At 40.9% G+C, this 25,408-nt stretch overlaps 1 protein-coding gene across 1 annotated transcript; it reads right to left on the bottom strand.

The window, feature by feature from the left end:
• Nucleotides 1-6,683: 6,683 nt before the first annotated feature.
• LOC135547940 (trace amine-associated receptor 13c-like) lies at nt 6,684-19,904 on the bottom strand. The gene is made up of 3 exons (XM_064977150.1): nt 19,546-19,904; nt 10,479-10,832; nt 6,684-9,759 (listed from the first exon to the last, which is right to left on the bottom strand). Exons 2-3 carry the CDS (start codon nt 10,744-10,746, stop codon nt 8,840-8,842), a joined length of 1,188 nt encoding a protein of 395 aa, XP_064833222.1. The 5' UTR covers nt 10,747-10,832; nt 19,546-19,904; the 3' UTR covers nt 6,684-8,839.
• Between the last annotated feature and the right edge of the window lie 5,504 nt (nt 19,905-25,408).

The following is a 25,408-nucleotide window of genomic DNA, read 5'->3' as shown; positions in this document are numbered from 1 at the left end:
TGTCGACAAGTTAAGACAATTTATTGTATTTCAAAAGTGATATTGAATTGTGTTTGGTTGTCACTGCAACCAAATTTCAACATTTGAAGAAGATACAATACAGTGCATTCGGAAAGTATTCAGACCCCTTCCCTTTCTCCAAATTTTGTTACATTACAGCATTACTTTATAATTGATTAAATAAAACATCTCATCAATCTACACACAATACCACATAATGACAAAGCGATAACAGCTTTTTAGAATTGTTGCAAATATTTAAAAAAAATATATTATTTACATAGGTATTCAGACTCGAAATTGAGGTGCATCCTGTTTCCATTGATCATCCTTGAGATGTTTCTACAACTTGATTGGAGTCCACCTGTAGTAAATTAAATTGATTCGACATGATTTGGAAAGGCACACACCTGTCTATATAAGGTCCTACACTTAACAGTGCATGTCAGAGCAAAAACCAAGCCATGAGGTCGAAGTTGTCCGTAGCGCTCCTGAGACAGGAGCTCTACGGACACAGATCTGGGGAAGGGTACCAAAACATTTCTGCAGCATTGAAGGTCCCAAAGACCACAGTGGCCTCCATCATTCTTAAATGGAAAAAGTTTAGAACCACCAAGACTCTTCCTAGAGCTGGCCGCCCGGCCAAACTGAGCAATCTGGGGAGAAGGGCCTTTGTCAGGGAGGTGAACAGGAACCCAATGGTCACTGACAGAGCTCCAGAGTTCCATCTGTGGAGATGGGAGAACCTTCCAGTAGTACAACCATCTCTGCAGCACTCCACCAATCAGGCCTTTATGGAAGAGTGGCCAGACGGAAGCCAATCCTCAGTAAGAGGCACATGACAGCCTGCTTGGAGTTTGCCAAAAGGCACCTAAAGACTCTCAGACCATGGGAAACAACATTCTCTGGTCTGATGAAACCAAGATTGAACTCTTTGGCCTGAATGCTAAGCGTCACGTCTGGAGTAAACCTGGCACTATCCCTACTGTGAAGCATGGTTGTGGCAGCATCATGCTGTGGGGATATTTTTCAGCAGCAGGGACTGGGAGACTAGTCAGGATTGAGGGAAAGATGAATGGAGCAAAATACAGAGAGATCCTTGATAAAAACCTGCTCCAGAGTTCTCAGGACCACAGACTGGGGCAAAGGTTGACCTTCCAACAGGCAGTGGTGGAAAAAGTACCCAATTGTCATACTTGAGTAAAAGTAAAGATACCTTAATAGAAAAGGACTACAGTAAAAGTGAAAGTCACCCAGTAAAATACTACTTGAGTAAAAGTCTACTTAAGTATCAAAAGTAAATGTATTTGCTAAAATGTACTTAAGTATCAAAAGTAAAAGTATAAATAATTTCAAATTCTTTATATTAAGCAAACCAGATGGCACAATTCTCTTGCTTTTTTATTGACAGATAGCCAGGGGCACACTCCAACACTCAGGTATAATTTACAAACGAAGCATTTGTGTTTAGTGAATCCGCCAGATCAGGTAGTAGGGATGACCAGGGATGTTCTCTTGATAAGTGCGTGAATTGGACCTTTTTCCTGTACTGCTAAGCATTAACAATGTAACAAGTACTTTTGGGTGCCAGGGAAACTGTATGGAGTAAAAAGTACATACTTTTTTTTAGGAATGTAGTGAAGTAAAATTGTCAAAAATATAAATAGTAAAGTACAGATACCCCCAAAAATCTACTTAAGTAGTACTTGAAAGTATTTTTACTTAAGTACTTTATACCTCTGCCAACAGGACAACGACCCTAAGCACACAGCCAAGACAATGCAGGAGTGGCTTCGGGACAAGTCTCTGAATGTCCTTGAGTGGCCCAGCCAGAGCCCGGACTTGAACCCGATCTAACATCTCTGTAGAGACCTGAAAATAACTGTGTAGCAACACTCCCCATCCAACCTGACAGAGCATAAGAGGATCTGCAGAGAAGAATGGGAGAAACTCCCCAAATACGGGTATGCCAAGCTTGTAAGCATCATACCCAAAAATATTTGAGGTTGTAATCTCTGCCAAATGTTCTTCAACAAAGTACTGAGTAAAGGGTCTGAATACTTAAGTAAATGTGATTTCATTTTTTTTTATACATTTGCAAAAAATGTGTTAAAAGCTGTTTTTGCTTTGTCGTTATGGAGTATTGTGTTTAGATTGATGAGAGAAAAAAACAATTTCATCCATTTTAGAATAAGGCTGTAACGTAACAAAATGTGGAAAAAGTCAAGGGGTCTGAATACTTTCTGAATGCACTGTATCTTCTGCTTGTATAATTCCATCTGTGCCACTGACAGTGATGTTGGATTCACATCTCCATCTCAACCAAGAATCAAAGTTAAAGAATAGTACTAAATCAAATCAAACTTTGAATGCACTGTAAATAAAGTTTGAGATGATTTAGTCCAATTCTTTATGTGAATCCAACATTTAAATTATGAATTTGTGAGACAAACTGGAATTAAAACTACACAAAGTCAGTGGCACAGATGGAATTATCCAAGCAGAAGAAACATCTCCTTCAAATGTTGATATTTGGTTGCGTTGACAACCAAACACAATTCAATGTCACTAAATTTCATGACATTTAAAATCCAGGGTAGAGTTGAGTTGAGTTTGAGTTGAATTCTGGGTTGAATTGAAACGGCTGTTGATGACTTTGCAAATGTTATAGAAGACTCAATAGCATCATTGATTTTATATGAGTGGTTAAGTATGGTCACATTTCATTTGTCTCTGTTAAACCTACCTTTAGGAATGACTTTGATAGCAACAGTGAATCTATTTAGTTTTTAAGTGAAGATCTCACAATAATCATTCTCACAATAGCATTTTGGTAATAGTCAGTGACTAATATCATAGCTAAGCAGGGTTTGGTTAAAACCCTGGATGGGAGAAGATCTGACGTTGTTGTAAAGGTGCAAATTCAACATATTTTGTTTTGTCTCTGGTGGAATTTGGTTGGTCCTGTTGTGAAAATACACCAAAACAACCATTTACATTGATGACCTTTTTTCAAATCCAATGTATTTTCCACATCACAAGTGCTCACAAGAGTGAGGGTGGATGAATATTTTACATATAGTGAATCGATATTTGTCTTTATCAATGGAGCCTCTGATCGTTGAATGGCCTGTATGGTGCATCACCCCACCTTCAGACAACAAACCTGTGACAGCTCTCCAAACTGTGACTAAAATACACTGCCTGGCTCCATGCACGTGTCGTAAACATAATCAAATCTCTCTGTGAATAACAAATGCCTTAAGGTCTCTCCTTTTTTTTTACTAGCAAATGTAATTTAGTTTGCTTAAAGGAAAGCATCTTTGTGTCCTTTAATATTAATTTTTTTAAAGGAATGAATGGCGATATTTGACAGGGAGGTTTGTTTGTTGATGTTGTTCCAAGAGCGCTATCAGTAGCTGACACAATGTTCTTCCTGTTAATTGTCTGGGTCCTATTTACCTGGGTGGTAATGATAGGAGCTTCCCTCAGGCACCTTGCATCTGAAACCTACACTCTCTAGAGAGTAACAGGAGGGATTAATGCCAGCCTACCTTATCTTCAGAGTTGCTAGAAACATGATAATTGCAATGGGGAAATGCACATTTTTAGCACTAAAAAAAATGCTACAGTCCATCTGCTTTTCAACCTTTATCTTTTGGTAGAATACAAGCTTAAAGTCATATCCATTCCCTAATACACAATTCCAAGATGGTAAAACGTTTTCATTACGTTTTTTGATATCTTGCAAAGTTTTTGACCTTACAATTTCACTCAGCGATGTGAATGTGTACGTTCACTAACCTCAGACTGGCAAGTCACACAGCGAGAGCAAGCAGGCTACGCCATCTCTTTTTCCATAAAAGTGTAGCCACAAGAAACATTGCATTTGTCTGACTTCCTAACAGTGCTCCCACCTGTGTGTAATGGCTGAACCAACTCTAATGCAACCTCGCCAAACACAATGTTGCTAAGATGCCTACAAGGACTCTGTGTTTCTGTCCCTCACCAGCACACCAATAGACCATGAAAATGAAAAACATCAAAAGGAACCAAAACATAATAACTTTTGCTACCAGAGATAGAAATTCAATACAATGATTCCCATGTGTTTATTTTTTTAAGCCTAAAATGTGTCTGAATCACTTGGCAGGTTAACAAGACATTTAAAGTAGCACCTTGTTTACTAGAGAGTTGCTCGTTGTTACTGGAAGAAAATACACAACCTGTCAAGTTACCCAAAGACAGTGCCTGAAGTGAAATTCATTACCATAATTTGATTTCTCATCTTTATCTGGCAGCATAATTGGTGCCAACTATTTGAGATTGACAATTAGGCAGTAGGAACTTTAACTTTGAGCTGAGAACGCCCTCTCATTAACGACTACCTTTCAGTCTGCAGGGGCAGTTTAAGGATGCAATTAGCCAGTAACTTTCGAGGTTTCCTAAACACAAAAAGGAGTACTTGTTGTCATCTCAAATCATAATTAGATGAACCACAGATGGGCTGTCAATGTCCAGAGTGCCTGGGGAAATGAACAATGCTGTCATTCTGGTGGCCACGGAGTCAAAGTGCTGGGTATATACAGTATGCAAACCGACTTACAAACAGTGTTGTCAGATTGTTAGTTGTGCTGTGATGATACAACCCAAATTATAGGTCCACTTTTAGATTGTGAAATTAACAACAAACAACAGCAGCATATTTTAATCATGTCTCTCTCTCTCTCTCTCTCTCCTCTCTTTCTCTCTCTCTCTCTCTCTCCTCTCTTTCTCCCTCCTCCCCATCTCTCTCTCTCTCTCTCTCTCTCTCTCTCTCTCTCCTCTCTTTCTCCCTCCTCCCCATCTCTCTCTCTCTCTCTCTCTCTCTCTCTCCTCTCTCTTTCTCCCTCCTCCCCATCTCTCTCTCTCTCTCTCCTCTCTTTCTCCCTCCTCCCCATCTCTCTCTCTCTCTCTCTCTCTCCTCTCTTTCTCCCTCCTCCCCATCTCTCTCTCTCTCTCTCTCTCTCTCTCTCTCTCTCTCTCTCTCTCTCTCCCTCCTCCCCATCTCTCTCTTTCCCAGTAAGCGGTTAATTTGACAGTCCAGTGTTCTCCTGAGCCTTGCCTTGTGTCACATGACCAGCCATGTGTCAGATAATGTATGTCATGGTAGTGCTGCAGGAGAAATATGCTTTTATCTCATCTCTGCCAGCAAGACCTCTGCTCTGACATATCAGCCTCTCCCCATCCATTTCCATCTAATGCTTCCTCGCAGCATCTCCAGATTTCTCTGATTATAAGGAGGGAATGTGATATCCATCCACCCCCTCTTCTCTGTCACCAGAGGGATAAGATGAAGCACGGCTGTACGGAGCATGCATCGAACATATTCCATTTTCAGCAAAGAGTATTTCTCTCAACGAACATGCCATTCACTGCTCAGTGATGATAGGCCTGGTGCCAATCATGGCCTATTTATTGGGCTCCCGGGTGGCGCAGCGCTCACTGCAGACCCTGGTTCGATCCCGGGCTGTATCACAACCGGCCGTCCCATAGAGTGGTGCACAATTGGCCCAGCATCATCCGGGTTAGTGGACCGTGGTAGGCCGTCATTGTAAATTAGAATTTGTTCTTAACCGACTTGCCTAGTTAAATAAAGGTAAGAAAAAAATATATATATATTGTCGGCATAATAACCCTGTCGTTGACATAGTTTGTGAGGCCAGCACATGGGAGCGAGGAGTTGCTTCCTGATTATATGCACATTTAATAGGTCTACCATTTAATAGGTCTACCATTTAATAGGTCTACCATTTAATAGGTCTACCATTTGGTATCTGTATTCAGTAAAACAACACATTCTGGGACGGCATGGTCGTACATAAATAGTAATGGTAGGTAAAAATATATTATACATTATCTTTTTATACCACATTTGTAAACTATGACATGACTCATAAGGATTTGTGTGAGAGATCACATTGTCAGGATTCCTGAGACATCCAGTGGCTTGTTGACAACAGCTAGCAGGGTGTTCCCTTCTCCACTAACGCTTCTCAAATGGAAGGAAGTTGGATCCTGATGGGGCCAAAAGATTAAAATGATTGGTTCTAGTGTAGCTTGTGTAACTGCTGAGGCGGTGAATTTTAGAGCAGATGCCTGAAAGACATTTAGTACTGTCTGAACACATTACTCTCATGAGTGAACACCATTAAAGACTCCCAAAATGAAGTGTTTCCAAATGCATTCATGACTAAATCTGACGTCATCATCTGATGAATAATGAAATACTGATAAAGTTCTGTACAGTGTTTAAATATTGACACAGAGGGCTCCTGAGTGACGCAGTGGTCTAAAGTACTGTACCGCAGTGCAAGCTGTGCCACTAGAGATTCTGGGTTTGAGTTGCAGTTGGCTGTGACTGGGAGATGCATGGGGAGGCGCACAATTGGCCCAGCGCTGTCTGTGTTAGGGGAGGGTTTGGCCAGCAGGGATGTCCTTGTCCCATCGCGCACTAGCAACTCCTTTTGCGGGCCGGGCACATTGACATGGTCGACAGGTGCACAGTGTTTCCTCTGACACATTGGTGTGTCTGGCTTCTGGGTTAAGTGGGCATTGTGTTAAGAAGCAGTGAGGCTTGGTTGGGTTGTGTTTTTGGAGGACGCACGGCTCTCGACCTTTGCCTCTCCTGAGTCCGTACAGGCTCTAAGCTTGTCAAATATTTCAAAACAGATGTTATTTTCATGAAATATTATCATTGCCACTGTGACAAAATGTACCAAAACAACTTTTTAGTGAGGTTTATTGAAAATGCTACAAAATGTTTATCAGCATGTTTACTTTAAGTCATGTCATTTTGAGTTAGACATGATTCGAATTTAAATAAACTGATTTGCATTTATTCGATCAACATTGTTTAAGTGCTGTAAATATCTTGGGCATGTTTTTCCTAATAATAATAATCTTATAAATAACATAAGTATAATGGTATGAGAATATTCAGAGATAGATGTAGCCCCTTTAATGGTGTAACTTTACAGCTTCTCCGCAGAAAAGTTTAAACAGAGGATTTGGTCTTTGTGGGTCGTTCACTCTCAAAACATAAGATAAAGCATCTGAATCGTTTTGTCTATTTCAGAGAATTTATAATGCTTCGTATTCATTTTAGCTTGTTGTACCATTCATATTCGTTTTTCCGTGTGTACACTGGCATCCATGAGATGAATAAGGTACATTTTATGTGAAAGGACCCATGAACACCAACATGTGAAGGTCATAGGGGTGGCAGGGTAGCCTAGTGGTTAGAGCATTGGACTAGTAACCGGAAGGTTGCAAGTTCAAACCCCCGAGCTGACAAGGTACAAATCTGTCGTTCTGCCCCTGAACAGGCAGTTTCACCCACTGTTCCTAGGCGGTCATTGAAAATACGAATTTGTTCTTAACTGACTTGCCGAGTTAAAGGTTAAAAAAAAATATTTAAAAAATAGGAGGGTGTCAAATGAAAACTAAGAGTCTATATATATTGTTGAACCTTTTTCCCGTCCTAGAAATTAGGACTAAGCAAGTGCTTTGATTTTCTGGAAAAGGGGGCTTAGAAAACAGCTACCAGAAAAAGACATCAAAACACAATAATGTTGATGTAAAGACCCCTGCCAACTAATATCAACACATATTTCCTTTGGAGAAATGTATCTGCCTTCTGTATGTTTAAGAAACATTGCCTTGTGCCTTGAAATAGTATTCACAAATCACAGTTTGGACAGCACAGTACAGTAAAGAAAAGTAGAGTATAGTTCTGCACAGTATTGAACAGTACACAGTAGAGCATACTACAGTTGAGTACACTAGAATATACTGTACAGAACTCTACTGATTTCTACTCTACTGTATTGTACTCTACTCTACTGTGCTGTACTGTTCTCTACTGTGCTGTATTGTACTCTACTGTGCTGTATTGTACTATACTGTGCTGTACTGTACTCTACTGTGCTGTACTGTACTCTACTGTGCTGTACTGTACTCTACTGTGCTGTATTGTACTCTACTGTGCTGTGTTGTACTCTACTGTACTGTGCTGTATTGTACTCTACTGTGCTGTGCTGTATTGTACTCTACTGTGCTGTTTTGTACTCTACTGTGCTGTATTGTACTATGCTGTACTTTGATGTCTAAACTTGTGAAACAAAGACATCTATGATTGGTTCAGATTTAATTTGGTCTTGTTTGGGGGCAGAGCTCATTAAACTAATAGCCCGTGTGTAGAATAATATCCAAATATGCAAAAGAAGATTTTGCATATGTAAACCTTTCTGTACCTATTTAGGATACATCACCTTGAGGAGAATGACATTCCTAACCATAATTATGCATTACTGTGTAGTACAGATGACGGACCCGTCGAATTGCCCATAACTGTACAAAACATCAACATCTCTCTTCATTTAGATTCAAAGCATTCTTACAATTCATTCACTCACATTTGATTACGCCATCCTCATGAATATAATGGTATTGTAGCAAAAATAAAAGCTATTATAGAGAAAATTGTGCAAAATTAACATGTTTCTGGACGGTCACAAAACAAATGAAAACCATGCATTACTTCCATCTCTATGATAAAGTGCATGTTATTAAGATATCCCCCACAGATATCTCACATAGTCCAATGAGACGGCTTGAGTCATATGATTTAAATGATGCTGGCAACTACTAGATCCCACATAGGGTAGCTACAGTTATCTTTCATTATTTAGACACAGTGAAAAAAGTATTTTTTTTAACCTGAAGTTAAATGCTGATTAAACCCCTCTCTCCATAGTAAAGTTAAAGAAAAGGGCACTGGTTGTCTTTTCAAAATAGTTTAAGGAGGTGGGGTTGTAGTCACAAGGTGAGTGGGGGGGGTAGCTCCGCCTTTCTCCCCGTGGGTAGGTGAATGCTCCCTCTGAAAAAGCAGAGTCACTCCTTTCCTGAAGCGCTGGTCTCTCACGCTGTATATTATCACATTACAGCAGCTGTTCCCAGTCAGGATCCAGAAGGCTACAAAGGAGAAGTTGCACCAGGTGAAGCCCACCACGTTGCCCAGCACAAACACAGCGATGGGGGTGAAGGAAGCCGTGAAGGCAAACGTCAGAATGCTGATCGTCTTGGCGGCCTTGATGTCAGAGAAGGAGGGTCTATGTTGGCAGCCGCCTCCCCCTCCCTCGACCCCCACATTCCCCTCTGACATGAGCTTACGTTTGCGTGTGTAGCGGCGGATGCTGGTGAAGGACAGGATATTGAATACCAGGGTGCCGCCCAGCAGTGTAAAGTCAAACACAGGGAACAGTAGGAGGATGTTGGCGTCAGGGGGCAGAGTGACTCCATCCCACAGGGGGACATAGTTACACATCCGGCTGCACTCACTGTACTCCAGTGTGAAGTTGTTGCTGAGGATGAGGGGGGCTAGGGCCAGAAGGTAACTGCCTGCCCAGGAGAAGAGGATGAGAAACAGGGTACGTCTCCGTGTCACCAGGTGGTCCTTATGTAGGGGCCATAAGATGGCCACACAGCGCTCTACCGTCATCAGGAAAATAGTACTGATGGAGACAAACGTACAGCCAGCGAAGACTGGACCAATCAGCATGCAGGGCTGCCAGGGTCCCACCAGGCCCCCCATGGAGGGGTCAGTGCCCCCCTGGTACCAGACAGGAGAGGAGCTGGTCACCATCAGAGAGATCTCAGTGAAGACAGAGAAAGGAACCACCAGCACTCCAACCATCATGTCCGCTATGGCCAGAGAGACTGTCAGGAGAGAAAGGTCATTCACAGTTCACACTCAACCACATACGGTACAAACCCCTGTGTCCTAAAAGCTGATTTTACATTCAAGTCCATGGAAAACAAATCTACACTGCTGGGTGGAAATGGTTTTGCGTCCTTTGAGGCAATGCACAAAGGGATCCCTGATTGTGACTGAACAGCATTGAAGATTGATTTAGTTCTCTGCTAAACAACAAGCACTGACCGTCTTAATTAATCCTGCCAATATAACCAATACAGGGTGGCAGGTGGCCTAGCAGTTAAGAGCATTGGGCCGGTAACCGAAAGGTCTCTGGTTTGAATCCCTGAGCTGACTTGGTGAAAAATCTGCCGTTATGCCCTTGAGCAAGGCACTTATCCAGAGCGACTTACAGGAGCAATTATGGTTAAGAGTATCTGCAAAACTACTAAAAAGTTAAATGTAACTAGCAGGCAACATAAACAAACATGTGACTCCAGAAACAGAACATTAAACCAGAAAGGTGTTTGAATTTAAATTAATTTCACCTTTCAGTGTCAAGAACACCAAAGGTTGTTCTTCTTCCATGTCAGTGAATATATTGCACCCATGTGTGTAAACATAAGCAACTGACATGTGACTACCATTCTCTCCTATCATAAATCAACAGCATTTCTAGAGAGTAAATGAGCTCATTCTGAATGAACAAGTCTGAATCAGTGAGTTTTTTATTTATTTTTACCTTTGAGGTATCCCTGTGGTGTACGGACCTGTCTTGTCTGCATGAAGACAGTGAGCGTGACCACGTTGCCCACCACTATGGCGAAGGCCAGACTGACCATAAACACCACGGCCAGGGTACGGTTCAGCAGGCCACAGCAGCAGAAGGTGCAGAAGGGGGCCAGAGACTTGCCTGACCCCGGCACAACCAGGGCTGCTGCTGTCAGGTTGGGGCACACAATCGCCTGTGTGCCCCATGGAACACTCAGGTTGGCCAGGAGGTCAGTCATGGTAGTCCGGACGAGGCCCAGGACAAACCTCACTACTAGGAGAGCTTTGTGCTCCTGGTGCCCATGTGCTGGACTGAGAGATGCTCCTGGAGAAACAAGCAGGAACATCATAAACCAAGGTAAACCATCAAACCTGTCCAAAGGACAACTACAAACACTGCTATGTGACACATAATACAAAGTCGATTTGCATGGTAACACTCATATCACCTACTGTGCTATCTAGCTATATGTTTTCTAAAATTACCTACAGGTAACTGCCAAAATAAATGAAACACTTGAGTAAATGAGGAATACAAAGTTTATTGAAAGCAGATGCTTCCACACAGGTTTATGTGCGTCTCAGTCACCAGATGTCAACCCAATGAAACTTATGGGAGATTCTGGAGCAGCGCCTGAGACAGAGTTTTCTACCACCATCAACAAAACAGCAAATTATGGAATTTATTGTGGAAGACTGGTGTCGCAACCCTTCAATAGAGTTCCAGACACTTGTAGAATCTATGCCAAGGCACATTGAAGCTGTTCTGGAGGCTCGTGGTGGCCCTATTGAGACGCTTATTGTTGGTGTTTCCTTTATTTTGGCAGTTACCTATACAGTATGTTCTGCAGATGGGCACTACTGACGACACTTCACAAATCCCCATCAACGGACAACCTCTATTATTACACAACAATAAAGAAATTTGCTTGCCTTTGAGGTGTTGAATATACTGCAAAATGGGCAATCATGATGTATTCAAAGGAAACTACATGTACTGTATACTTCCTAAATCATTGTAAGTACACAGTGTACCCCACAGGTTTATGTATGGTGTTTATTTTTTATAGTACTTCTGATTCATTACTGCATTGTTGGGAAAGAGCTAGCAAGAACGCCATTTCACTGTGCTTGTGTACGTGACAATAGAAACTTTGTTGCACTGTACTGTAAATTTGTCATAGGCACATCATATTCAATGCACATCACAATGCTTGATTAGGGAATTTGTGAGATCTGTTGTTTTGTTTCACTGCCATATACAATCAGGTCCAAAATTATTGGCACCCTTAATAAAAATTAGAAAAAAAGACTAAAATAATACCCTGGCCTCAAAGACTAGACGTAACATAGTAAATGTACATTTGTGACACTCAAATGAGTACAGTATGTTATGTTATGTTCACTGGCGTAGCGCAGTTTCTCTGGACCCCCAGCAAAGTCGGAGTTGCCCCCCCCCCTTTCAGATTATGTGGTGCTAGTGCTTCTCGTAGCCTGTAGCTTTGCCTGTAGGATGCATGTTTATTTTTATTTGGTCCTCATTTTCTCATGTTAAGTCTAACGTTTATGTTTCATGAAGCTATAGGCCTACGGTGTCGCAATGCTGCTATTTCGAATGCTGGCTGGCGGCAATAATGTATTTACTTGTTCAGTAATTAAAGTGGAAAATTCAAACATTTCAGATAGTAAAATAAATGTGATGCAACAACATACTAAATCAGTACCCAAAATATATTTTTTTGAATATACAACTTTCCTGTAGGACTATAGCCTACCAGCCATCATTGCACTCTCTCGCAGTATGGATATAAAGTTTGTGCTCCATAAAACCAGTCTATTAATGCCAAATAATCAGTCCACTGACAAAACAATAGCTTACTAGGGCTTGTTTCATTATGCAGACAATGCAGTCAAGCCTACTAGCATATCTATAGCTATATACAGTATTTAGCTGGTAGCCTATTTATATTACACATTGGAACTCGGGGCTCGCTGTCGTGGGCTATCAGTCTCATCACTCATAGGTTTTACCAGTGTACACAGAAGGGGGGGGGGTCACTCTCATGAGCGCTGCTGGGTGACTGACAGTCATCAGCTTGGTTTTCTGGGAGAAGAGGAGGACTGGTACTCTCTCTAGAGGAACTGTCACTATTCTTGAGAGGAAGAAGAAGAGGATAAGCAAGGCCACTGTCATTTCCAGGCCCGGGCAGTGAGATCTCTGTGGGGACTGGGAAGCTTTAGTGCGAGCTGCTGCATGACTAGGTCTACTAGCTTCCACCTGCGATTGTGTTTCGTCAGTCGAGGACGAGGTGGTAGCTTTGCTGACATGGTTATGGTCTGTAATGTGGCACGAGCTTGATCAGATAAAGCTTTTTTTATGGAGTTTTTGTTCACCACTTGATCTTGCCTTTTGTTTATCCATCTTGAACAACTCACTCACTGATTCACCTACAGTGCCAAGTCCCTTGAACTTTGCGAACTTTTGCCACATTTCAGGCTTCAAACATAAAGATATAAAACTGTATTTTTTTGTGAAGAATCAACAACAAGTGGGACACAATCATGAAGTGGAACGACATTTATTGGATATTTCAAACTTTTTTAACAAATCAAAAACTGAAAAATTGGGCGTGCAAAATTATTCAGCCCCCTTAAGTTAATACTTTGTAGCGCCACCTTTTGCTGCGATTACAGCTGTAAGTCGCTTGGGGTATGTCTCTATCAGTTTTGCACATCGAGAGACTGACATTTTTTCCCATTCCTCCTTGCAAAACAGCTCGAGCTCAGTGAGGTTGGATGGAGAACATTTGTGAACAGCAGTTTTCAGTTCTTTCCACAGATTCTCGATTGGATTCAGATCTGGACTTTGACTTGGCCATTCTAACACCTGGATATGTTTATTTTTGAACCATTCCATTGTAGATTTTGCTTTATGTTTTGGATCATTGTCTTGTTGGAAGACAAATCTCCGTCCCAGTGTCAGGTCTTTTGCAGACTCCATCAGGTTTTCTTCCAGAATAGTCCTGTATTTGGCTCCATCCATCTTCCCATCAATTTTAACCATCTTCCCTGTCCCTGCTGAAGAAAAGCAGGCCCAAACCATGATGCTGCCACCACCATGTTTGACAGTGGGTATGGTGTGTTCAGGGTGATGGGCTGTGTTGCTTTTACGCCAAACATAACGTTTTGCATTGTTGCCAAAAAGTTCAATTTTGGTTTCATCTGACCAGAGCACCTTCTTCCACATGTTTGGTGTGTCTCCCAGGTGGCTTGTGGCAAACTTTAAACAACACTTTTTATGGATATCTTCAAGAAATGGCTTTCTTCTTGCCACTCTTCCATAAAGGCCAGATTTGTGCAATATACGACTGATTGTTGTCCTATGGACAGAGTCTCCCACCTCAGCTGTAGATCTCTGCAGTTCATCCAGAGTGATCATGGGCCTCTTGGCTGCATCTCTGATCAGTCTTCTCCTTGTATGCAGATGTGAAAATTAAAAAGGATGGTTACTTTTTTTACTTTGCAACTACTTACGTTTTTAGCTATTTTGTAACTACTTAGCATGTTAGCTAACCCTTCTCTAACCACTAACCCAGGGGTCCTCATAATCAGAACACAACTCGAGTGAGATAAAAATATCATTAAGGAGTTTTACCATGATTTTGTGTGCAAGGCCGGACAAAGCAAGTCTTGGGCCCTGGGAAGGAACATTTTAAAGGTCCTCCTCTTGGAGTGAAAAAAAGCTAATATCCTGCAGTTCTACACGTTGTCATGAGGCAGAGAGAGGACGCTGTGAGTCAAGAAGCAGGTGAAACGTTTAATAATACAACAAACGAGACAACATAACAGTAGCGTCTTTGCATGAACACAGGATCAATACTGACTGGGGAAGGAACCTAAGGGAGTGCCAGATATAGGGGTGGTAATAAGTAAGGTAATTGAGTCCAAGTGTGCCTCATGACAACGTGGAGGTAATGATTGAAATGATTGTAATGATTGATGCCAGGTGTGCGTAATGATGGATCCCAGGACGAGTGGTTAGTATACCGGCGACGTCGAACACCAGAGGGGAGGAGCAGGAGTAGACGTGACAGACTGCCACCTCTCATTGAAGCCATGCAAGTTCAAGGCCGACCACGCCACTGCAGGCATTGTGATCAGAAAACAGGATCCCCCATAATAGTGAAATAAATAAAAAGTCAATCATGGTACCAATAAATGCTTCTAATACACCAGATGTATGTCCTTGAACCGATTATGTTTAAATCACATTTAAAAAGCATTTTTGAAAAGGTCTGTTTGAGATACAAGTTTGAGGTGGCTTTTTTAAAGTATTTTGTCTCCTATTAATGCGTCGGCCACAAATATGAGTATAGTCAAAATTATTTGGGTATGGAGTTAACAGAACATCAACTTTTAAAGGTTAGATTTTCACTGAACAATTTCTTTAAATTACAGTGCATTTATGTTAAAAAATATATAGTATTGAAGTATTGAGATGAAAAATGTGTAATAGGTGGAGTACTGTGGATACCAATAGGCCCATGTTGCCCAAGGTTTAATAACATAAATTGTAGATTAATAATATTACATTGCATTACACCCTCTAAACTTCCACGGATCCCTTTGGGCAAAAGGTGTTTTTATCAGTTGTTGGATCCCCCCGCCCCCTTTTGCCCTTAGAACAGACTCAATGCGTTGGAGCATGGACTCTACAGGGTGTCAAAAGCTCTCCAAAAGGGTGCTGGCCATGTTGACTCAAATGCTTCCCACAGTTTTGTCAAGTTGGCTGGATGTCCTTTTGTCCTGCCCATTCACCCTCCGAAAGGCACACATACACAATACATGTCTAGCTTTTTTTGAAAATGTTTTAGACGGTTGGAGAACACATTGGGAGGGAGGCATCTTGAAACTTTGCCGCAAGTGGATCTTTTAGCAAGACAATAACCCCAAGCACACATCAAAATCCACAAAGAAATGGTTAATTGACCACAAAATAAACATTTTGAAATGGCCGTCTCAGGATTTGATCCCCATTGAAAACCTGTGGTTTGAATTGAAGAGGGCAGTCGATAAACGCAGACGAAGGATATCAAGGACCTGGAAATATTCTGTATGGAGGAGTCGTCTAAGATCCCTCCCAATGTGTTCTCCAAAAAATGTTTAAAGGCTGTGCTGTTATCCTCGCAAGGGGAGGATGCTAGAGTATTCTTTTATTACTTGTTAAACAAAATCTCTTCCTCTGAGCACTTGCATTAGTATAAAATAATATAAATGTCCCTTTGTTTATATTCAAATACTGTAGATCAGTATTTGTATTATATATTTTATACAGTATTTTTTGCCAATCTTTCTCAAGGGTGCCAATAATTTGGGACTTGACTGTTTGTAATCAAATAGTCCATATTTCAGAGGTACCTTTTGTATGAGGTAAGATGGAAGCAAAATGTTCCTTCTAAATCTTGTTATTGCGTAACATTTTTATGCTTGTCTTTGAGTCCAAGAGTACTCAATATTCAGAACCAGATTTGGGTTTCAGATGACAAATAAATGCCTTTCAATCTCCTACACAATATCCCCTTGACTGGTGTGCATGAAGATGTCAGGAGAGACAGACATCTAGCAAGAAAAAGGCGATTGGAGGGAACACTTACAGATCAGCGCAACAAGACCATGGATTTTTACACTGACTGCAGTGAGCAAAAAGCAAAAAAACAGTAAAAAAAAGTGAATGTGGAAATGTGTAAAAGAACAATTGTGAATCCGACTGAGTGAAAACAACTCACAATTCTCCTACATTTACAGTCCTAGTTATCATTGCCCAAAACTAAAGGGAATCATTTCAAACATCTCACACATTTTTGCTTATTGTGTCCATTGACTAGAATTCATATATATTTGGGTTAAAAGACCAATTCAGTGGAAAAACAAAATGGGGTAAAAATAGCCCAGTTAATATTGACTGCAGCTGCAGCTCCTCAGGCAGCAGCACTCCCTCTTCATCTTACGTTAGGGACACAGATCAAGGGTTCTCCAGGGACTGACAGTATTCTTCAAGCTAATTACATCTAGTTTATTTGGGGCATCAGGTAGCCTAGTGCCTAGTGGTTAGCGCGTTGTGCCAGTAACCGAAAGGTTGCTGGATCGAATCCCTGAGCTGACAAGGTAAAAATCTGTCATTCTGCCTTGAATAAGGCAGTTAACCCACTGTTGCCTGGTAGGCTGTCATTGTAAATAAGAATTTGTTCTTAACTGACTTGCCTAGTCAAAATAAAAGGTTAAATTGACAGCACCTTGTCTCTGCAAGCCAGGTAGGAAGGTTAGTTCACCTCACAAACCAGAGTGCATTTTTTTATTAACATCGAGGATGAGTGCCATGGGAACTATCGGTATGTCCCAGCAGGACCAGCCTAAGAGACACGCCTCACATGTTTAAGATAATGCACACAAAATAATGGAGCCCTTAACCTTCACGGCACATTCAAATGTTTTTTTTTTCTCTCCATGCAATCTTCGAACACAGACGTATGTGTGTGTGCAACAGGCTGAATGAAGCTCATGAATCCAACATGGACAGAGAGGCTGCATTGTTTTGTTCATTATGGACCATGCCTATAGACCAATCACCATGACTAAATAGCTCAACTAAGAGTAGCAATTTACTCTTCAGGCCATAATGGGAGGTGGAAGCTCAACTTGCAATATTTAATGCTCTTATATAATGACACATAACCAGTGGTGTAAAGTACTCAAGAAAAAATACTTAAAAGTTCTACTTAAGTCATTTTTTGAGGTATCTGTACTTTACTATTTATATTTGACAATTTCTACTTCTACTTTGCTAACTTCCTAAAGAAAATAATGTACTTTTTACTCCATACATTTTACCTAACACCCAGAAGTACTTGTTACGTTTTGAATGCTTAGCAAGACAGGAAAAAGGTCAAATTCACACACTTATTAAGAGAACATCCCTGGTCATCCCTTCTGCCCCTGGCAGACTCACTAAACACAAATGCCTTGTTTTTAAATGATGTTGGAGTGTTGGAGTGTGCCCCTGGCTATCTGTAAAAAAAAGCATTAAAAAAATGTGCTGTCTGGTTTGCTTAATATAAGGAATTTGAAATGATTTATACTTGTACTTTTAATACTTAAGTATATTTTAACAATTACATTTACTTTTGATTTTTAAAACCAAATACTTTTAGACTTTTACTTTCCCTTTTACTTGAGTAATTTTCTATTAAAAAAGGTATTTTTTACTTTTACCCAAGGATGACAATTCAGTACTTTTCCCACCACTGCACATAACTGAGATTTATAGCCGGTAAGTTCCCTGAGTGGACCAAATCAAAATGGTGGGGATAGAGAAAATCTGATTACAGCTATTATTATAAATTAAACTGAGCCTTACACTGAGCATTCCATCTCAATTATAGAAGGATTAAGCATGACTAAGACTTGAAATAAAATGCTGAACGAAAGAACAGAAGCGTTTTGTTTGATGGCATACAGATTTATGTTTTGAGCTTCGGGGAGGTACAAGATCTGTACCCTTGTTAACCGTCTGGTTGTAACTAAAGTGGAGATGACAGGCGGAAATGTCCCCTGTGTGCCCATAGCAATGCCTGAGGCTGTGGGGGACACTGTCACAACAAATACACAACTGATCCTCACAGCAAGACATGACTTCATCCACACAATCTTTTAGTTTTACAACAAAACAAAAATCTCACAAACTCCACACCAATGCAAATGACAAAGGAGAAGCAGTATAACAATAGATGAACAAATGTCCTTGATACAAATTAAAATGGATATACAGGCTTCTGTGCAAAGTGAAATGCCTAAGTGGTAGGCAGAAGTGTGTGGTGAACCTTTGAGGAGCAGTGGTAGCTAGCTGGGTAAGGAGGGCTGACTGACCACGGGGCTGACCACGTGTTTGTCATGCATGCAGTGGATGTATATTAATTTGTGTGGCGGTCTCCTTGGGAGAGAGGCAAGGCGTGGAGAAGGCTGTTGGATTAGGGGCTAGGTCAGGGCTCCCACCCTGGAGCAGGAATAATGGACTGGCCATCTCTACTCGATGTCCCCCCAAGCCAGGGCTGTCTTTAATGTCATGGCCTAGCTGTACTAGAACACAGCAGTGACTCCATCTCTCTCACACTCCCTCTCCTCCTTTTCTCCTTTCTACCCTTCTCCAAAGTCCACCCAATCTATAAAGACTCCCCATACTGCATCTCTTCCCAGCCTTCACTTTCCACACCTTCTCTCATCTACCTCTTACTTTCTCTATCAACCCCTTTTATTTTGCTGTTACAGGATGTGTGAAGAGCATTGTGAAAAGCACTTTATTCCTGAATCTAGCTATCCGCTGATCTATAGGTGACTCATTGTTCTACTCCCTGTCAATATACTGTGGTCTCAATCACACTCATCTAACGAACAGGCACCCCACCCAGAGCACGGTACTCCATCAACTGTCCTGCTGTCTACAGCTCTAGGGAGAGACAGCAGCACAGGACATAATGAACAAAGGCAACACATACTGTGAGTGTGACTGTATCTGTGTGTACGGTATGAGAGAGGGGAAAGAAGAGCGATACAGAACGTCATTGTTCTCTACATTCAATTATAAAAGTTCACTTTCCAAAGCACATCTTTGTTTTTTTACCTAGAAGCCATATCAAATATATCTCAGATTATAAGTAAATGCATAGTAACAGCTCATTACCACAGTTGAACTAAACAACACAACCTCTGTCGACAGATAATATGGCTTCAGACAGAAGCTGTTGAATATTTATTTTTTTACCGCAAACATAACATACAGTCTGCAAGCGCATGAAATATACATAACTCAGCATCTGGTAGATATTCAGTTTTCCCGATTATAAACAGATAGAAATGCCATGCACCACAAGTGATTCATTTCAATAAAAAGGCTCACTTCAAGTCTAGCAAACCAAACACTATAATTTCAGTACAACATGCAGTTGAACACACGAACAGTATATAAACAATCAAGATAATCTCACCTGCATTGTCACTGCACTTGTTAAAAGTCCACCTTTAGTGCCTGCAATATTGTGGAGAAGTATATGGTCCAATGGTCATTGATGCCCTTTTCGGAGTATATCCGGCTGAAAGGAGACAGGAAATGTATAGTCCTTGTATCACGCTGCCTCCACAGAATTCGTACACCTAAAGTAGACAGAGAAGCACTGCGTCACTGTACAGTCTTTCTTGCATTCTTTATTTACTTCACTCTCTGTGTTTCAGCCTTCTCTATATCTGTCTGTCTCTCTCTCACCCTCTTTTGCTTTCTCTCTCTCTCTCTCTCTCTCTCTCTCTCTAGTAGTCTCTAAGTCTCTCTCACATGAGCACGCTTTCTCGCTCTTCCACAATTGCAGCTGCAAGCCACAGTCCACACACAGCAGCTTCTCTCTCCCAGTCTCTTTCCCCCACACTCTCCCTCCCACATCCCCTCCCCCTTCTGTCTCTCACCACTCCAAGCGACTTATATGCCTTATGTCTTGTGTGCTCTCTACACTCATATAAAAAAGGTGCTATCTGTCCCCATAAGAGAACCATTTGACTAAACCTTTAGTAGAACCCTTTTGGTTCCTGATAGAAACTTTTCGGGTTCCATGTAGAACCATTTCCACAGAGGGTTCGACGTGGAACTAGTGCTGAGCGATAAGTGTTTTTTGAGGTCGATTCGGATTCGGTTTCGGTTCGCAAATTTTATTTTATTTTATGTTTTTTTATTTTGTTTTACTATAATTTATTTAACATTAAATGCATTATGAAATAATGGCATTCAAATGATTTTAGAGCTTTTTCATGGACATTCTGAAGCCAACAGTGAACATTCACATTTTTTTCTGTCAGGTCCACATTTGGTAGACATCAATAGAAAAATAGGAGATATAGGAGATATTTCAGTTGTGTATATTACTTAATTTTTTTTGATGGCTTTATTATTTTTAATCCCTTAAAGTCATCCTCTCATAATTATAATTTATTTTTGTTACGTTCGTCTGTTACTGTCACTTTGTCCTATCGTTGTCTAATATCTTTTCACTTTTGTTTTGAATGTTCTTAATTGGAAAATGCAAAAAATAAATATATATATATAAAAAAAGTCATCCTCTCATCTCTGCTCAGGCAGTAGCAGCTAGCCAGACAACGTTATCTCTGTTCTCCCCATATTGTACTGTCTTTAGTCATCCTATTCAGCTTGGAAAGCCTGCCTAAGTATGTTGCAGAGCTGTCTGACAAAATTATTTGACTTGCTCTTCAAAGTAGATAACCAACTTGGACTGGGGGGGTAGATGTAACTTAGTAAACCAAATCTGGGACATTCCAATTATACTGAACAAAAATATAAATGCAATGTGCAACAATTTCAAAGATTTTACTGAGTTACAGTTCATATAAGGAAATCAGTCAATTTAAATACATTCATTAGACCCTAATCTATGGATTTCACATGACTGGGAACACAGATATGCATCTGTTGGTCACAGATACATAAAACAACATTGGCCTCATTATGGGCCTCAGAATCTCGTCACGGTTTTTATGAGCATTCAAATTGCCATCAATAAAATTGTGATCGTTGTCTGTATTTTATGCCTACCCATATCATAACCCCACCGCCACCATGGGGCACAATGTTCACAACGTTGACATCAGCAAACCGCTCGCCCACACAACGCCTTACATGTGGTCTGTGGTTGAGAGGCCGGTTGGCCGTACTGCCAAATCCTTGAAAACAACGTTGGAGGCGGCTTCTGGTAGAGAAATTAACATTAAATTATCTGGCAACAGCTTTGGTGGACATTCTTGCAGTCAGCATGCCAATTGCACGCTCTCTCAAAACTTGAGACATCTGTGGCATTGTGTTGTGTGACAAAACTGCACATTTAAGAGTGGCCTTTTATTGTCCCTGGCACAAGGTGCACCTGTGTAATGATCATGCAGTTTATTCAGCTTTTTGATATGCCCCACCTGTCAGGTGGATGGATTATCTTGGCAAAAGAGAAATACTCACTAACAAGGATGTAAACAAAATGTGAGAGAAATACGCTTTTTGTGCGTATGGAACATTTCTGGGATATTTTATTTCAGCCCATGAAACATGGGACCAACACTTTACATGTTTAGTTTATATTTTTGTTCAATGTAGTATGATGTTACGAATTACAATTTGTATGATATGTTGCTAATTGCAATCTGTACAATATGTTATGAATTGCAAATAATACAATATGTATTTGAATTTGCAAAACTCCAAATTTGTTGTGGCTAACTTTAGCTAGGTGGCTAACACTAACATTAACTATGTGGCTAATGTTAGCTAAGCTAGAGGATAGGGTTAGGGGTTATTGTTAGGGTTAAGGTTAGGAGTTTGGTTAAAGGGATAAGGTTAAGGGAAGGTTTAGCTAACTACTAAAAAGTAGTTGCTAATTAGCAAAAATGTTACATTTGTACATGATGAGATTCAAATACGCAACCTTTGGGTTGCTAGACCCATCCACCCCGACCAACCACCTAACTTTTGTTTTTGCCATAATTAACCTTCTGTCTTATGTAACCATACCAAACATAACACATCATACTAATTTGGAGGTCCCGGAATTACATTTACTATGTTACGTCTAGTCTATGAGACCAGGCTGAGATAAGGCATACTTTCACAAACTGTCTATCCCTCTCTCATGGTTGTGTCTGTACATCTCTCATGTGGTTTATGTGGTCTGTGTGTATCTAACCTAAAATAGCAGGCGTAAAAGTGTATCTCTGTCTGAGCTGGAAAGAACAGCCAGCTTGCAGTGGTGGAAAATGTACTCAATTGTCATACTTGAGTAAAAGTAAAGATACCTTAATAGAAAATGACTGAAGTAAAGGTGAAAGTCACCCAGTAAAATACAACTTCAGTAATTAGACTTTAATTTGACTAGGAAAGTCATAATAAACAAATATTTATTATTTACAATGACTGCCTACCCTGGTCAAAACCGGACGACGCTGGGACAATTATGTGCCACCCTATGGGACTCTCAATTACGGCCGGATGTGATACAGCCTGGATTCAAACCAGGGACTGTAGTGATACTTCTTGCACTGAGATGCAGTGCCTTAGACCGCTGCACCACTTGTGAGTAAAAATCTAAAATTATTTGGTTTTAAATATACTTAAGTATCAAAAATAATTGGAATTGCTAAAGTAAAAATAATTTCAAATTATTTATATTAAGCAAACCAGATGGCACAATGTTCCTGGTTTTTTAAAATGTTTTATTGTGGATAGCCAGGGGCACACTCCAACACTCAAGACAATGCATCTGCCCCACCTGCCCTGAATGACGGGTTGCCACTGGCTAGTACACATGATTCAATTACTTTGGATATGATCTAGAATATTTGTATTTGTCAAATGGCCGTTGAGCATCGTGTCACCAGAATAAGGCCCTCGATATTTATTGGAAAGGGGCACCAAGCTCACCACCGTGCACTTTCAACACTGTGAAATTCATCATAATATATTTAATCTGTTGCCTAATAAACTGCATGGTTTCCTGAGTCGTAGTGGGAGGGCCACACACAATATAATCGCGTGACAAGTTTACTTCGATATGATGGAAATTACATAAATATTTGAGCATAAAGGAGTTTTCACCGCCATTTCTCCCATAATAAATTTTAAGGACACAAAACTATCCCACCATGTCGAACGAACAAATTAAAAAACTGTATATGAAAACGTGGTTAATGTAGTTAATTCCGACATTTCTGCGCTGAACTAGGTTGAATATTTGGTTAATGAAAACTGCAACTCCCTTCAGCCCACTGTCCCACAAAGTTCTTGACTTGATTTCTCTTGTGAATGATTTGATTTCTCTCTAGAGAAACGACGCGTTGGGATCACAAAAATAACGAACTAAATGGAATTCAAGTCATTGAACCGACATCGGTCAATTAGTTGTTGAATAACCCGAGAAAAAAACGAAATTTCGGTTAATCGCTCAGCACTTCCCCTCTCTCCATCCCTCACTCCAGTGCTTAATTTTACCCGGATCCTACCGGAACAGGATCTGGCACCTCTCCGTCTTGGACAGTTTCGTTTTGGCCTGATCCGGTACCTCTACCTCCGCGCAAAGGGTTGAAATACATTTGCAAAAGTTATAGTTACTGCTGTCTGTTCAGAAATAAATGAAATAATTCAGAATAGCCTTCTACACCGTAAATATCTTATTTAAAAAATAGCCTAGCTGTGAAGTGTAGCCCAATGATAAGGCATAGCCGACAGCCGGGAACGTGCCCAAAATCTGTCCGTGAAAAAACAGTTTGCAGACAAAACTGGCCTTTCCCAATATTTCAAATAGTCTACAATCGTGGGAAAACACAGGTTGGAAAGTAAATGGCTCCTACTGAAAAGATAATTCACTAATCTGTCAGCTGTAGGCTACCAAAAATATTTGATCAACTTGTCTTCCAAAAATTGTTTTATAAAGTATAATGAGAGAAAGTGGGAGAGGCTTTTGACACTAGCACATAGCCTTTTTAGGACTATAATGTACTCCTCATTTTGTAACATACAATTGTCTCCACACACCTAAGCAATCGATGGATTCAAAGTCGTTTTCATTAATCTCAGATTCTCAGTTTGTCAGTGTCTAAATTGCTTGTCATTTCGACCATTTTGTGCTTTCAAGACAACTTGGAACTCTAAAAAAAAGTAAGCTGAATCATGATGTCAGTGATCTTCAGGTCGGAAAGTCAGAGCTCTAGAAGAGGCCAGAGTTCCCCACGTGGAATTTCAAATTGGATGACATTCAAAAACAAATTTTCCCAGTCAGCTCGTTTTTCCCCCAATTTCACAGTTGTCTTGAACGCACTAAAGTCAGAAGTCGTAGATTTCCCAGCTCTGAGTACACAGTTGTTTTGAACGCAGCATTAAAAAAGATTGTGCCAAAATCTCTAATCGTAAAATGACGTAGAATTGCATTAAATGCGTTTATAAAAAGGCCAACAATTTTTTGGACCCTAGGCCACAAACCTTTTTTCCCATGTGGGCAACTTCTGTAAATGCCTCTACTTACTGCTCTATGCCACTACGCAAATGTGATGGTATGCATGCAATGCTTTCTTATAAAGGTTATATATTTTTTCTCATGCATTCCGGTTACTCAGAGCTCCCCAGGTCACCCCCCTCTTGTGCTCACTTGTTCCGGCAACTCCTGATTTACAAATTAGGCACTGCCTAGCTCTTTTTTCTCCCTCAGTCAGTCATTTTGCAGTAACTCCACAGTCAACAACTTCACGGTTAACAACGTCTAGCCCAGGGGTGTCAAATTCGATTCCCAAGTGTCTGCGGGTTTTTGTTTTTTTCCTTTCAATAAAGACCTAGACAACCAGGTGAGGGAGTTCCTAACTAATTAGTGACCTTAATTAATCTATCAAGTACAAGGGTGGAGGGATAACCTGCAGACACTTGGCCCTCTGTGGAATGAGTTTGACACGTTATCTAACCCTTACCGAGCTCTCTCTCTCTCTCTCTCTGTGGCTTGTATTCTTTCCCCTGGCTTCCTTGTTTGGGCACTCTCTCCCTCCCCTACTCACTCTCTCCTCTCCCCCCACTCTCTCTCCTCTTCCCCCTTTCTCTCCTTTCTCCCCTTTCTCTCATTTCTCCCCTCTCTACTCTGTTCCTCTCTCATTCTTCCACCACTAGCAGTGCACTCTTAATCACCCGCCAGAGTCCATGCCCTTGTGGAGCAGAGAGCATACGCTGGCGACCGTCAGCCCAGCTCCAGTAGATGAGGTAGCAGCATATCGCTTAGGGGCCCTGGCATGGGTCACATCCTGCCACGGCCCTACCGCAGCCCTCAGGGA

The sequence above is a fragment of the Oncorhynchus masou genome, chromosome 1 (assembly GCF_036934945.1).
Source record: "Oncorhynchus masou masou isolate Uvic2021 chromosome 1, UVic_Omas_1.1, whole genome shotgun sequence".
Classification (NCBI taxonomy): Eukaryota; Metazoa; Chordata; class Actinopteri; order Salmoniformes; family Salmonidae; genus Oncorhynchus; species Oncorhynchus masou.
The sequence above is the reverse complement of the archived record's forward strand: the minus strand, read 5'-3'. Positions and strand labels throughout refer to the sequence as shown.

Excerpts from the sequence above, each read along its gene's own strand:
- LOC135547940 (XM_064977150.1), bottom strand. The coding sequence starts at position 10,746 with ATGACTGACCTCCTGGCCAACCTGAGTGTTCCATGGGGCACACAGGCG. Across the intron at positions 9,760-10,478 it reads ACCACAGGGATACCTCAAAG|TCTCTCTGGCCATAGCGGAC; the intron begins GTAAAAATAAAT and ends CTCTCCTGACAG.